General features: G+C 38.2%; 4 protein-coding genes and 1 long non-coding RNA gene across 6 annotated transcripts; 3 read left to right on the top strand and 2 right to left on the bottom strand.

The window, feature by feature from the left end:
• Positions 1 to 2110: 2110 nt before the first annotated feature.
• LOC111804241 (homeobox-leucine zipper protein ATHB-22) lies at positions 2111 to 3828 on the top strand. Of its 2 annotated transcripts, none has more exons than XM_023688974.2 (3): positions 2111 to 2570; positions 2921 to 3234; positions 3318 to 3816. In XM_023688974.2, exons 1-3 carry the CDS (start codon positions 2450 to 2452, stop codon positions 3561 to 3563), a joined length of 681 nt encoding a protein of 226 aa, XP_023544742.1. In that variant the 5' UTR covers positions 2111 to 2449; the 3' UTR covers positions 3564 to 3816. The 2 variants fall into 2 exon arrangements, with proteins under 2 accessions (XP_023544742.1, XP_086983575.1); XM_087127449.1 differs by lacking the exon at positions 2111 to 2570 and adding an exon at positions 2581 to 2782 and having other exon boundaries at positions 3318 to 3828.
• A 4361-nt stretch (positions 3829 to 8189) lies between these two features.
• LOC111804242 (homeobox-leucine zipper protein ATHB-22-like) lies at positions 8190 to 9685 on the top strand. Its single transcript, XM_023688975.2, has 3 exons — positions 8190 to 8424; positions 8496 to 8806; positions 9605 to 9685. The coding sequence occupies exons 1-3, from the start codon at positions 8331 to 8333 to the stop codon at positions 9683 to 9685; spliced, it is 486 nt and encodes a 161-aa protein (XP_023544743.2). The 5' UTR covers positions 8190 to 8330.
• A 50-nt stretch (positions 9686 to 9735) lies between these two features.
• LOC147790450 (uncharacterized) lies at positions 9736 to 10254 on the top strand. The gene is made up of 2 exons (XR_015422602.1): positions 9736 to 9993; positions 10063 to 10254. It is a non-coding gene; the product is annotated as an uncharacterized LOC147790450 (long non-coding RNA).
• LOC111803100 (large ribosomal subunit protein eL24) lies at positions 10173 to 11851 on the bottom strand. Its single transcript, XM_023687372.2, has 5 exons — positions 11705 to 11851; positions 11266 to 11341; positions 11043 to 11144; positions 10663 to 10811; positions 10173 to 10476 (listed from the first exon to the last, which is right to left on the bottom strand). The coding sequence occupies exons 1-5, from the start codon at positions 11713 to 11715 to the stop codon at positions 10320 to 10322; spliced, it is 495 nt and encodes a 164-aa protein (XP_023543140.1). The 5' UTR covers positions 11716 to 11851; the 3' UTR covers positions 10173 to 10319.
• Positions 11852 to 12738: 887 nt separating this feature from the next.
• LOC111804378 (Sulfite exporter TauE/SafE family protein) lies at positions 12739 to 15393 on the bottom strand. The gene is made up of 11 exons (XM_023689156.2): positions 15155 to 15393; positions 14924 to 15083; positions 14625 to 14825; positions 14473 to 14534; positions 14347 to 14395; positions 14205 to 14260; positions 14025 to 14111; positions 13891 to 13941; positions 13440 to 13773; positions 13216 to 13356; positions 12739 to 13139 (listed from the first exon to the last, which is right to left on the bottom strand). The coding sequence occupies exons 1-11, from the start codon at positions 15296 to 15298 to the stop codon at positions 13057 to 13059; spliced, it is 1368 nt and encodes a 455-aa protein (XP_023544924.2). The 5' UTR covers positions 15299 to 15393; the 3' UTR covers positions 12739 to 13056.
• Positions 15394 to 15495: the final 102 nt, after the last annotated feature.

Here is a 15495-nt window from a genome sequence, read left to right as displayed (position 1 = left end):
ATTGAATTGGATTTGGTTTGATTAGTTTAGAGAGAGAGAAAGGATAATTGTTGTATAATGTTTGTGAATCCCACCTAATCAAGGATTTAAATTACTCATTTTAACACAAATCTCTTCTCCAATCGTAATAGATATAAGTTGATGATAATGTACTTGACAAAATAATATTTTGAAACAAATGAATTAAGGATTTGAAAGCCATGAGCATATATTGACTGATAAAATTTTTGTATGGGTGTGGTAGAAATGTTTAGAGAGAGATAGAATGTGGTGAAGCAGGAGGAGTAGCCGAGTAGGGTGGTGGACTGGTGGACCAGGTGAGGCGTTGGTGCTGGTGCTGGTGCTGATGCTGGTGCTGCTTGCTTTATGGAGTTATAAATTCAGCCCACCTACAGCGCCGCCTGCGCACAGACATCCCCACAGTGCATCCCTTGTGGGTGAAGTAATCTCATCCTCTCTTAATTTTGTCTTAATTCTCGCACCATTCAGCAATCAATTCACATAGTTTTAGCTCATTTTCTCCTTCCTTTTAGGTTTTAACTTGCTTTACATACAACAGTCTTCTCCATCACAGCTTCTCTGTTGTTCATAGATGGACCACTCACTCTTACACTCTATTCCAACTCTCTTTTCTAAGCACTATTTCTTTTACTCAACCCAACCTTGGAGGTTGGTCCTCCTACTTTTCTTTCTCAAATCTAATCTCATTCTTCTTTGGTTATTCGTTAATCATTCGTATGTCTTAAGTGATATAGCACGTAAGTCTTATATCATACCTAAGTGCTAAATATTGAAGTCATGGAGTCTTTGAACTTAGCATCTAACCTCAGCTCAACCTAGTTCATCCTAGAGAATCTATTTCCTCTAAGTTTATCATTACTCGTAGCCTAGATCCTAAGAGCTTACAGTTCCTCATACTCTAGCTCTTAGAAACTTGTTGTCTCTCATAATCTAGCTCCTTGGAACTTATTGTTCCTCATAATCTAACTTATTGGATCTCATCGTTTTCATTAGGGTTGCTTGAATTTTTAGGATAATATAGTTAGCTCTTTACTTTTCCCAGTAGATAATTTTCAAACCACTCGCATACTTGATATCTAGGGCACGACCCTCTGATTGATCATCATCTGATGCTATGTGGACCTCGTTTTGATGATTCACGTTTAAGGATAAGTTAGTAAACCTCTCACACCCCACATAATAACGTGATCGCATTATCTTACATATCACAATTCACTAATGCACTATGTGACCCTACCCTACCTTGACAGTCCACGCTTGAGGGTAAGCTAGTAAATCTCTCGCCATCCCTACATAGGAACATACTCATGTCATTTCATATATCAATCACTAAAATTTTAAGTAGGCCCCGTCTTGATGGTCCACCGTTCAGAATAAGCTAGCAAGTCCTTAACTATGCCGACCTAGACACATAATCATATCAGAAATTGTAAATCATGGATAATAAAGGTATAGTAAATTGTACAACTGCATCACCTAGCATGCTTATAACTTGTCTAATTTACCTGATATTTCGTAAGAATTAGGCATACATGCATACTTCAATCATTTATCATACTTTCGACAATTAATTTCAATCGGTTCAATTCTAATTCATCCTTACCATCCAATACTAACTCATATCTAACCCACCAATCACTTAATGTGTTTCAATGCATCTAATTCTACAAAAACAATCAATTACCAGTAACAGTCCAAATCCACCGCTAGTAGATATTGTCCTCTTTGACCTTAAAGAAGAGTAGAGGGTGAGATTTTACATTAGTTGTAGAGGAGAACGAAGCAATTCTTTGTAAGTAAAAGTTTAAAACCTCTCATTAGTCGGAATAGGGCTAGACCCTCTCTATAACAGACGCTTTTAAAACTCTAAGGTTAACCGTGATACATAAGAAACTAAAGTAGTGGACTTGGGGTTGGGGGTTAGAGTACTGAGTCACATATTTGGTAACCATTGGTAGTCAAAATTAAACTAGCTACTTCCATTGCCATTTATGAGTGGTTTGTTAGGGTTTTGTGAGTCCCATTGTGACTGACGGAGCGTCGTACATTGGGGGAGAGGAGAGAGAGAGAGAGAGAGAGAGAGAGAGAGAGAGAGAGAGAGAGAGAGAGAGAGAGAGGGGTTGATGTTATGATCAATCTCTTTCGGTCATTAATAGGGCTTCCCCTTCTAGTCTGCCAACCTTAAACCAATTCACGTTTTCACTTCTCTTTCTCTTCTTCTCTTTGTGTGTTTAGCCGCACCTTAACCAATCCACTGATTCACCCAACCCTCCATGGCCTGCACCTGTTTTAGCTGACAACATATATGCTCTGCTCTGCTCTGCTCTGCTCTGTTCTGCTTGCAGCTGCCTTCCTTCCTTCCTTCCTTTTACTTCTTTTTAACCTCTTCCTCTCTTCCTCTCTGTAAAAGAAAACTGAAGAAAAAAGCATGGAGTGGAACAATGGCAGTCTCACTCCTAAGCTTCTTTCTCCACCACTACTACACCATCGATCTTCATACACTCCATGCTACAACTACAACTACATCTACAATTTGGATCATTTTCCTGGTAATTTTCTTTTCTTTTCTTTTCTTTTCTTCATTCTACAAACCATTTTGGATCATCATACCAAACGTTTCTCCCTAAACCCATTTCTTAAAATGTTGCTCAAAAGCTTCTGAACCCTGTTCGATGTTCGACGGTTCCATAGGTCTTGGGGGCAGGGGAAGATTGTTGAGGATTATTGCGAGGGAATCCCATTTTTTATCATGGGTTTATAAGTAAGTAATACATCGAGCTTATGCTCAAAGTGACAATATCATACTATTGTGGAGAGTCGTGATTTCTAACAAACCCACGAGTAATTAAACTCGAAATGGGAAATTTGATCTTTGTTTAACATTATGGGGTTTAATCAGTGTTAGAGAGGAAGAATCCGGCGGAGGAAAGTGTGGTTGGAGGAGTGGATCAGAAGAAGAAGAAGAAGACCAAGACCAAGTTGAGTCCGGATCAGTTGGAGTCATTGGAGAGAAGGTTTCAAGAGGAAGTGAAGCTTGATCCTGACAGGAAAATGAAGCTGTCAAAGGAACTTGGACTCCAACCAAGGCAAATTGCAATTTGGTTCCAAAATAGAAGAGCTCGCTGGAAGACTAAGCAGCTTCAGCATCTCTATGACACCCTCAAGCAAGAATTTGACACCATCTCTAACCAAAAACACACCCTTCAACAACAGGTTTCTATCTTTCTTTCTTTTTTCAAATCTCCTTTAATTAGTTATATTCCATGCACAATAACATTGTTGGATGGAAGCAACAGGTAATGAAACTAAAGACCATGCTGCTGCTAAGAGAAGAAGCCACCAGGAATCCTCAAGGGTCGATGGCTTACACGGACGAAGAGACGGCGGAGAGCACGTCGGTCGGGGTTCGGAGCAGTACCAATAATTACACGTACAATAATAAGGTGGAAGATTTGGTTGAAATATCAGGTTCAGGTCCTCCTCCTCCTCCTCCATTCTGGTGGGGTGCTGAGGAGGATGCTCACCGCCCTTCTTACCCTTAATTACCTTTAATTTATTAGTTTTGGTTTAGCTTTCTTAGTGTTTGATCACCATCAAACAACATGCTGTTGTCTTGGAACCAAATCTTTGAATGGAATGCTGTTGTCTTGGGAGATTATGTTAGCTTTCTTAAACTTACAATAATAACTCTGTTTTAAGATACATATAATATGGTAAGTGAATAAGTAGTCTCTCGTGTGACTGTAGGACTGACATCCATCCTTTCCAGGAACTTGGGAGGTCTTTTTAAGTTTGTCAGTCTCCAATTTTTGACCCTCCCATTTTAATTCACCTTATAATGATAATGCACACACCTCCATGAAATGAATGTCTTATTCTTTTTTTTGTTTGGTTCTATATTCTCTACAGCGGTTAGCATTCCATTGATATCTGTTCCAGTAAGGGGTTTAGAATGTGTATGATGTTACTAACCATTTTTCTTTACTTCTCACCACACTTACTCTTAGATTGAGATCCCACGTCCCCTGAAGGGTGGAACGAAACATTTCTTGAAACTGTGTGGAAACCTGTTCTTTTTAAGAGACGCGTAACAAATGGTATATAAGATTTGTTAGAATCACACAACAATACACACTCGATTTAGATGAACTCAAAAAACATAAGAGAGAAAATTAAGAAAAAATATTGGCCGAAAGTTTATATTGATAAGTATGTACAGAACGAGAGAATACAACATGTATATATAGCAAGAAAGAATACAACATATGTATAGCAAGAGGTATATATATGATTTCAGTTTATAACTTATCCTGCCCAATACTACATACTATATATATATGCATATACATATATATATATATATATCTTATCTACCCTATACATGTCTACTAGCTTTTGATTATAAATCGTCATTTACTATACACGTTCATTTTCAATATATAGTTTTACTATCTATTACACTTGACTATAAATAGTCGTTTACTATATAGGTTCATTTTCCACTGTCTATAAGAATAGTCTTGTGTGTATATGAACCTACATAGTAAACGGCTATTTATAGTCAATTGTAATATATATATATATATATAGAGTTTATTTTCCATATATACTTTTACTATCTATAACAATTGACTATAAATATAGTCTGTTCATTTTCATATAGTACATGGTTTGGTATAACTTATCTATGGCATAATATTTCTATAACTTTTTACTATAAATAGTCGTTTACTACTCTATAACAACACTCTACAGTCTCTATGACCCAAAATAAGATTAGCTGTGGGTTGTGACTTTGAGCGGTTATATAACTAATAATATTAATGATGGTGGTGGCCTTGAATTGTTATAAATGGTATCAAAGTCAGACATCGAATAGTGTGCCAAAGAGGACACTAGTCTCCGAAGAGAGGTGGATCGTGAGATCTTTGGAAAAGTGAACAAAATATTTGTTATAAGAATGTGAATACCTTTCCTTATTAGACGTTGACAGTCATATGTAACGAGCTAAAACGAATAAGAAGTGTTGGTCATGAACTATTACACAAACTACATATAAATGATGGGATAAATGTGGTGCATAGAATAGTGTGATATGAGAGTTAGAACACGAAACTAAAATGAAATGTCCAAATGCACACATAAATGGAACAAGAAACGCAAAACAAAAATAGTTGTGTCCTTTTTAGTGGTAGCTGGGGAGGGAAAGGCAAGATATATTATGTCAACATCATCTTGGGGCACATAAAATATGATTATGTTTGTGGTGAAAGAGTACTGAGATATTTGCAGGGCACCTGAAATTGGAAGATGGTAGAGCACCTGAAATGTAGTTATAATGCATTGTACGTTCCTTTCCAATAATGTAGACAGCCTTTACTTAGTGGAATGGTTTTGAAGTTGTTGAAATTTGACGGAAGAAATCTCATTTCAATGCATTATTTGTTACGTTACTTTCCATTCATAGCAGCAGCACCGTACCGGAAGCTCCCCGAACCCTCCATGAGCAGCTCCCCCATTTATTAAACCCTCAAACCCCCCCTACCTCATCGCGATCGCCATCGCCATCTTCAAAAAGAACAACCCAAATCACAACATAGGAGCTGATCGGTAGTTGGAGGGTATGGAACCTCTCCCTAGTAGACATGTTTTAAAACCGTGAGATTGAGGACTGTTAGTGAAAGAGGGAGGGATTGATTGTGGAGAGTCGTAGCTCTAATACCATGTTAGACAAACACGACTCTCCACAATGGTATGATATTGTCCACTTTGAGCATAAGCTCTCATGGCTTTGTTTTGGGTTTCCTCAAAAGGCCTCGTACAGTTAGTATTCCTCACTTATAAACCCATGATCATTCCCTAAATTAGTCGATGTGGGACTTCCATCATCCAACACCTCCCCTCGAACAAAGTGCGTCTCCCCTTAATCGAGGCTCGACTCCTTTGGAGTCTTAGTCATTTTTGACTGCCTTCGAGGAGGCTTGACTCCTTGGAGTTCTTTGTTCGATATTTGAGGATTTACCAATCTTTTGGTACGACTAAGTTTAGTTGTTAGTGAAAGAGGGATTGATTGAATGATTGATGAGATGATGAACTACGAAGAAGCAAGAATGCTCTATATATATACAGATAATACAAAAACATATTTAGAAAATCTACCTAAAAATCTGCAGAAAATTTAGTAACAAACCCGTAAACAAATCTAATCAAATCAAAAGTAAATCTAACTCCTAACCGAGATTTAATTAGATACTAACTGACAGCAATCTAAACAAATACGACACGTAATGGGTCAAAGTAGACAATATCTGCTCACAGTGGATTTGGGTCAAGAATGTTGGATCCCAAGAAGTGGATTGGGGAAGGGAACGAAACATTGCTTATAAGGAACCGATATGTAGGGGCGGTTGAGAGTAAGGGTGGTTTCCAATGATGGAAGGGGCTTTTATTTGAACAGCCTTTACCTATTTGAATGGTTTTGATAGTGAGTGAAAATTTAGGGTGGAAATTAAGTTCGATGTATGCATGCATGCATGCATTGGTACGTTACTGTCCAATGACAGAAGGGCTTTTTGTATTTGGTCAGCCTTCAGTGGTGGGGTATTACAATGCTTTGTCGTAGTTCGTGAGAGGTGAGGTTAGAAATGTAATTATGATCCTTGCCTAATCCTACTTTTCACTAATACAACACAACGGCTATTACATTATTGGGACAATATCATTATTCTCGACAAAGACTGTACCCAGGTTGAAAATGAATCCAACGTGTCTTGTCTTTTTATAGTAACTAAGGGTCTTTGTACCATTGGATCAGATATTTTTTTTTTTTTTTTGTAATCCTCGATAGATATTATCTGTTTTTGGCTCGTTACGTATCACCACCGTTAGTCTCACCGTTTTAAAACGTATATGTTAGGGAAAGGTTTCCACACCCTTATAAGAAATGTTTCTTCCTCTCTCCAACCAATGTGGGATCTCATAATCCACCCTCTTTGGGGACCACACCGCCCGGTGATTGGCTCTAATACCATTTGTAATAGCCCAAGCCCACCGCTAGCATATCGCCATCAGCCTCAGGGTGTTAAAACGTGTCTGTTAGAGAGAGGTTTCCACACCCTTATAAAAAATGTTTTGTTCCTCTCTCTAACCAATATGGGATCTCATAATCCACCCTCTTTAAGGGTCAGCCTTCTCGCTAGCACACCACCCGGTGATCGGATATAATACCATTTGTAATAGCTCAAGCCCACCACTAGCAGATATTGTTCGCTTTGGCCTATTACATATCGCCATCAGCCTTAAGGGTATTAAAACGTGTCTCCGATCTCACCGTTTAAGTTAAAAGAAGTATTATCTGTTGTATTAGAGAAGAAGATGGAGAAGTGCAAGAAACTTTTGAAAATTTAAAATTAAAATGGTTGGATGCCATCACTAAGCACGATCAAACTCCAACTTGTTCCTTGGTCGTAGTGTTCTTAGACAAAAAAAAAAAAAATGAGCCTGTTACGTTCCTCTCCTGGATCAAACTCCAACTTGTTCCTTCATCATAATGCATTGTTACGTTGCTTTTGTAATAAAAACAAGCGCTTTTATTGGAACAGTCTTAACTTATTACAATGGTTTAACAAGTACGATGTACCACCTCAAAAACAAATTATTAACGTACCAACCCCCTACGTTGTCAAAGAAACATGGATTCTTTTACCAATTAAATATAGGGTTTGATGGATCCTTGCCTATTTGCATAAAACAAAAAACTTGTATGCTCTCTGAACTAATATCACAATCGAATGAGAGTGATCTTGAGAATTTTGAGTGACCGATCATAGAAATTTCAAGACTTAATTTTTGTAGAAAGGGATCGTATTGATGATATCAGACAAATATTTAACATGATCATATATGGGGAGAATGCCAAAGACAACAAGTATCTTACATAGAAGTTTTGAATATGGAACGTGTTATGATGAATTTGTTTGGGCATTGATGACCTTTTTCACTATCATCATCACCAAAAGGCAAAACCCAAATGAGAAAGAAAAACAAAGAGGATTGGGATCAACTTGTGCATGCTCATCACTGCTTTGACTGACAACATATATGCCAGCCAGCCAGCCAGCCAGCCTGCCTGCCTGCCTGCCTGCCTGCCTGCCTTCCTTCCTTTGCTTCTTTTTAACCTCTCCTCCATCTCCACTGCTATACTATTCCTTTCTTCTTCTCATCTTCTCTGTGGGATCCAATATTCTAACTAACCCATATCATCCATTTTCCACAAACACACACCTGTGCAAGAAAACAAAATAAAAAACATGGAGTGGAATAGTGGCAGTCTCATTCCTACCTTTGTTTCTCCACCGTCGCCCTACAACTATTACTACAATTACAATTTGGATCAGTTTCCTGGTAAGTTCTAAAGTTGTTCATACATACATTGTATGGAAAATTTAATGTTGACATAATTTTGGTTTAATCAGTGTTAGAGACGAAGAAGCAGGCGGTGGAATGTGTGGTTGGAGGAGTGGATGAGGAGAAGAGGAAGAAGAAGAACAGGTTGAGTGAGGATCAGTTGGAGAGGTTAGAGAGATGCTTTCAAGAGGAAGGGAAGCTTGAGCCTGATACCAAAATGCAGCTATCAAAGGAACTTGGGCTCCAACCAAGGCAAATTGCTGTTTGGTTTCAAAATAGAAGAGCTCGTTGGAGGACTAAGCAGCTTGAGTATCTCTATGATACCCTCAAACAAGAATTTGACACCATTTCTAAGGAAAAACACACCCTTCAACAAGAGGTTTCTATCTCTTTCTCATCATCTTTAATGTATCTTTAATGTTCTTCATGCACACATCTCTCTACCCTAAACCCTAAACCCTAAACCCTAAACCCTTTCACTTTCAACATTGCTTACAAATTTTAGGTTATACTTTCATTTTTTTTAGTGTTTTAAGTCGTTCGGAGGAGTGATTACGTTCGACTCCGAAAAAGAGTTAGAAATGACTTAATCACTAAACTGTGTTTAGGCTAACATGGTTGAGTTAGGGTTGTTGAGAATTGTTGGTAGGGAGTCTACGTTAGCTAATTAAGCAATGGTCTCCAAAAGCAAAGCCACGAGATCGAGTTTGTGCTCAAAGTGGACAATATCATACCATTGTGGAGAATTGTGGTTTCTAACATGGTATCAGAGTCATGCCCTTAACTTAGTCATGTCCATAGAATCCTCACATGTCGAACAAAGAAGTTGGGGCTCTCGAAAGTGTAATCAAAAGTGACTCAAGTGTCGAACAAAAGGTGTATTTTGTTCAAGGGCTCTAAAGAAAAGAGTTGAGTCTGAATTAAGGGGAGGCTGTTCGAGGGCTCCATAAGCCTCAGGAAAGGCTCTATGATATATTTTGTTCGAGGGTATGTCTGTTGAGGATTGTTGAGAGATAAGTCTCACCTCGGCTAATTAAGGAGTTGATTATACGAATGAAACACATAATGTAGTGTAGTCGATCGCTTAATTAGATTGGCAAATGATATTATAGAGAAATTTATGAGTTAGTTAGGTTAAGCTTTTAGATTAACTAATGTTGTTGGATGGAAGCAATAGGTGTTGAAGCTAAGAAGCATGCTACGAGAACAAACGATGAGGAATCAAGAGCCGATGGCATACGAGGAGTTGGTAATGTAAAACCCAAATAAACAAATACACACCTAGAGAAGTTGGTAATGTAAAACCCGCCATTTTATAGGGAAAATGTGATCAACCAAACCTTAGAGAAGTTGGTAATGTAAAACCCAAATAAACAAATACACACCTAACTCTTATCAAAAACCAAAAGTTAATTGACCGATTCACAACAATTACCATGAGAATTTGAAAGCCCCAACCCAAAAGTAATGACCCTCCTGGGAAATCCAGAACACGATCGAAACAGAGGGAAACACCCTACTACTCCCTACAGCTGGAAAATACCAAGTTTTAGATGAATGCAAAAGGTAAGCAAATAATAACCCACGTTGAGGAAGATTATATGTATATATATATATATTATATGAATCCAAAAGGTAAGCAAATAAAATTTGAAAGGAAATTCATAAAAACCAAGAACTTCACAAAAACCAAGAGTTTCTAATCCCCTTTTCAGCAATCGAGTTATAACTCATAATTATGTAAATTGAAGGGAAAAAATGAAGAACTCTGATATTTGGGACATAACTGGAAGAAGAAATGTGCCAAAATAATTTATCCATACAAAATTTTGGAAATAATCAAAGAACATAAAAGCTCACAACTACTCTTCCTAGCTTGCAGCATGGAGAGTTCAACGTTTGCCACCGCCACCACCAAGCTTTGGTCCTTTCGGTGCAGCTCCCCTACCAACGTTAGCCTTGTTCTGTGTCTTCTGTGTTTTTGCCGTCACTTCTGCCTTCTTTGCCTTCTTTTCATCCTTCGTTTTCTTAATTCTCTCCTTAATTTCACTACACCCCAAAGATTAACAAATTCAATACATTAAAATAATTTAAACAAAATATGTGGCTGATCAATAAATCATTCAGTACTCGTTATAAACATATAAATGTCTACATTTGGCTTTTCTTGAGATTTGATGGCATGCAATATTATCAAGAAAATTTGAAAAATATAAACTTGGAACAATCACATACCGGAGGGCTGCTTCTCTAGCAGCATCACGAACCTCGGGCTTCTCAGCTCTCTTCTTCTGGATAACCTCCAATGTAGCACCCACTATGGACCTTGAGTAGGGCTTCTTAGTGGTACGTCTCCTCTTCTTCACAGCCTCTTGAGCAATATCCTACGGAATGAAAAGAAAAGAAGGATTCAATAATTCACCAATTATTTAGTAAAAATCGTGGTTAACAGGGCATAATACAGTAGATAATTATGATCTACAAGAACCACAGTCAAAACAATCTGTTTCAAAATTACCCGTCCAAAATCAAAGCTAACAGACAAAGAACAATATGATAGACTATAAATATACCCAACAAGAAAATAAATCCAGAAAATAAATTTAACTACTTACCTTCTTATGTTGCTTCCTGTACATGGCTGTCCAGGTGAGCTTAGAAGGCTTCAATTTGTTATGGAAGTACCTCTTGCATTTGGAGTTTGCAAACAGGAAAACCTGGTGAATCCAGCCAAGTCAGAAATTAAAATAGCAGGTACGTATACATCAAAGTACAAAATATATATCAGATTATCCAGATACAACTACAACTCAATCAGCGGCCACGCAGGTTTATTACCTGTGAATCAGCACGGATAAATCTGATTCCTCTACCGGGATATATCTTAGCGCCACTGAAACGACAAAGCTCGGTCCTACCAAAACCAGCATTATATTTCAGAATCAATCAATAACGAATTACGCATATCTAGCACCACAAACATTCTCATTGGATGAGCCACTGCATCTTCAAACCCAACGATCATAATGAAATCTACTGACAAACATTTCAATTCACCAGAAAACCTAGAGATTTCAAGGATATACATCTCCAGGCACTGAAAGTTTAATTAAACAGCACACATAGGTGACATTGTTCTTGCTCTATTTCACCACAACGACGCAATCACCGATTATCAGAAAATAATAATAATAACAATAAAAGGATCCGGAAAACAAAATGAAATCAATTCAACAAAAAAAAAAAAAAAATCAGAAAGAGAGTAATAGAGACTGACTTCAACACCATGGCGGCGGCTGCAGTGGCTACTCCTCTGTTTCTTCGTGGTCGCCGAAAACCCTAGAAAAGAAAACTGTCGAGGGAAAGGATATGTATAGTTTGAGGTATATCTGATTACCCCTTTAATAGCGTTTAACCACAATAATGACACTGGGCCTAGTACAGTGTGTGGCCCAATTTGTTAGTCCGGTTCCTTTCAAGAGCCCAATATCTTTAAGGCCTGTTTGAATTGTAATTTTTATTTTAGAATATTTAAAAATTAAATGTCTTTTGAGATTATGAAATATTTAAAATATGTAGAATCATTCAAGCTTGAGCGTTAGGGTTTTCATTTTTTTTTTAATATGTTTCGTTCCTAGACGATAGCTACCTTGGACCAATTATGTTGTTGATCACCAAAAAAAAAAACAATATTTTAAGTAATTAATTCAAATAAATTAAATTTTAAGTTTTTAATTAAAAATATAATTTAGTATTAAATGAACAACACTCCATCTCTACTAATCTTTAAATTTAAAAACAGATATTGTTCTCCATAAGCTCAGAGATTTCCACACTTATAAATCTCACAATACAGCATCCTTGTTGACACATCGCCTCGTGTCCACCCCCTTCGGGGCTCAGCTTCCTTACTGGCGGGATACCATTTGTAACACCTGGCAAATATTATCTTATTTAGGCTTTTTATTTTGGAATTCCCCCAAAGTTTTTAAAATTAGACGGCTAGGGAGAGGTTTCTACAATGTTTTGTTCTCCTCTCATAGTGAATGTGGTGAACTGAATGATGTTTGTTGTAGCGGAAGCTGGAGTATGATCGATTGCACTCACACACTTCACGAACATAAATGAACAAAGAGGCACAAAGATCTACAAGTGGTAGCCAATCATTATAATTTTTAAGTGTTTAAAAGTGTATCTTTCACACTTTCCAACTATAAAATCTCTCTTATAAAATTTGTGTACATCTGAATTCAGGGGCGATAGAGGAAGGATGATGATGATAGTAACAATAATAAAAAAAGGAGAACAATATTCGAACACAACATTAACTGATAAAAAGTTCAATTAACAGATGATGCTGTCAGCGAGGTGCTAACAGAACATAACAGCCAACCACAACACTACAATACAATTTTGAGACATTCAAATAACTTTGGAAGGTACGATGATGCTGTCAGCGAGGAGCTAACAGTCATCAATCACCTCATTATTTTTCTTCACAGGCAACATGGGATTGAGAATTGGTCAACAAGGCGTTGGCCAATTCTATGCTTAAACAAATTCAAACCCTCTTTTCCTCCACCAATCTTCTTTCTATTCTTACACTTTTCTGTTTGTGTGATGAATCTCTCACTGGCTGCTGCAGAAATCCAAGAACCCCATGAACTCATGATTATGTATCATCGTTATACTTTTCGATACTCCTACAATGCCTGCAAAACAAAGCGAACCCACGAGTTGGCTCCTCAAAGTTTAGTCATTGAACTTTCAAAACGTTTGGTTACGTACCCATGGTGATGGCACTGGCAAAGATGACACCAGAGAGTACAAACACAATAAGTGAGGCTCGTCTCAGAATGGCGATCATTTTTCTAACAAAGAACTGCCCCCAGAACCCGGCTAAAACCGACACCGACGTAAGATACAGAGCTGCAAACGAAGTCGGAAAGAAGAGGTTAGGGATGATTTGATGATAGGAGATGAATAATGAGAGAATGAAAAAGGGAACCCACCAAATGGAATGGGGAATCTGTGGAGCAAGTAGAATTCAACAACAGACAAGGATGAGGAGAACATCATAACAAAAGTGGCAGTAGCACTAGCAACCTGAGGGACAACGCCAATCTCCAAGAGCAAAGGGCCTAAAACAAAGCCACCACCAGAACCCAAAAGGCCTCCAACAGTGCCTCCTACAATGCCAGAAAGTGCACAGAAAGCAAGGTGTGTGCCAGTCCATCCTATTGAAGCCTCACAAATGTGTTCCAAGTTTCCTGCCTCCATCCTCTTCTTATGTTCATTGTATAGCTTTCTTGCTTCATATCCAAACACTGCAAATGCTACAGGAAACTGATACAGCTCCCACAAACAATCCCGTTCAGTTCATAATCATCAAGCTTATGGTAAAATTCATGAACTTTTATTAGTCAGTTCATAATCATGAATTTGAAAATGAAATCCACAAACCTGCAAGGAGAAGAGGATCCAATACCAAGGGCTACAAACTGCTACATCATTCTGCATCATTGTTCAGTCAAGAATATACATCAAAAGATGAACTTTGAGAGAGAGAGATTGAGAACGAAAGAGAAGGAACTAACCTTCACAACTTGAAGTATGAGGAAAGAAATCCAGACAGCCAACAAAATGGAGGTCCTTTTCCACCTAAGATTGAAGCACATTAATTCCTGAAACAGACACAAAATTATGGTAGCTTATTCAAATCTTCAACTTGCAGAAACAATGAATCAAAGAAATTATTGGTGGTGTTTGAGCCCCACCAGTGCTGTCTTCTGCTCTTTGGGTATCAGTGGGTCATACTCTACATCAATCAATACTGCAAACCCACCAAGAACACAAAATATCAACCCTTTATCCTATTTTCAACATAGTTAATAACAAATCCAAACATGTTCTACTTACATTCGCCACGAGAATTCACAAAAGTCTCACTTTGTTTGGCGAATTCTTTCTGGGGAAAGGAAAACCAAATTATGAATCTCTGAACAAAACTAAGAATTTGGTTAAGAGAATGAATTAGAAAACGACCTTTAGAATGGTTTCTTCTTTCCACATCTCAATTCCCTTGAAGAAAGACCTGGAGGAAGTCCCTGAATCACAAACCGCCACAAAATAAACTCAGAATTGTGCAGAATTTGGAGAATTGGAAAAGGAACGAAGAGGAGGGGAAAAGGGCAGACCAATAAAAAGGATAATGATGAGAACAGTGATGAGCCAATAGGGGAAAACAACGCTAAGGGAAACACCAACGGTGATTCCAAGCATCAACATGGGCTGAAACAGCAACGCCAAATCATGGTCTATAATCGGCACATCCTTCGTTGGATGCGCCACTCTCAAATTGTACCAAACCGACGAGGACGAAGCCCCCATTATCATACCTGCAACAAAATAAACACACCCCATTTGAAAATTTTTCTTCAATTTAGATATATATGTGTTGGGGGTGGTTTTGGGTTGAATAGAATAATCGCAATACATTTGGAAATGGCAGCAGCAGATTTGGTGTCGAACCCAATAATCAAAGTAAGCATAGGGACAAAAATGCCGCCGCCACCAACTCCTCCGACGGTTCCGCAGGCGGAGCCGAGAAATCCAATCACCGTCGCCACCACAAGCCTCCAACTCAGCTCCAAATCCTTCACCAGAAAAGAAAAATTAAGAACGAGGACATTGACGGAAACGGAAAAGGAAAGAAGGAAGAACGAACCGGCCATATCTTGTCGGTGGAGAGAGAATCGGAGAGGACGAAGGAGGAAGAAGGAGAAGAAGAAGGGCTAGAGAGGTACAGAGCAGAGAGAATGGCGATGGAAGAGGCAGAAAGTAGGTAAAGAAGAAACCCAGAAGTAGCCATGGCAGAAAAAGAGAAGCCGGAAGAAAAATATATATCCCGCCGATGTTGGTCTCCGGCGGGTGTGGTTTCAGGATTCTGCGGATTGTGGTGGTGGCTGTGGTTCAAATAAATAGAAAAATATTCAAATTCTAAAATGGCAATTAAATTCCATTGCAAATTTAGAAAACACGTGTCGAATACGTATTGGCTGTTACCAA

The sequence above is a fragment of the Cucurbita pepo genome, chromosome 10 (genome assembly GCF_057944985.1).
Source record: "Cucurbita pepo subsp. pepo isolate OVF chromosome 10, ASM5794498v1, whole genome shotgun sequence".
Classification (NCBI taxonomy): Eukaryota; Viridiplantae; Streptophyta; class Magnoliopsida; order Cucurbitales; family Cucurbitaceae; genus Cucurbita; species Cucurbita pepo.
The sequence above is the reverse complement of the archived record's forward strand: the minus strand, read 5'-3'. Positions and strand labels throughout refer to the sequence as shown.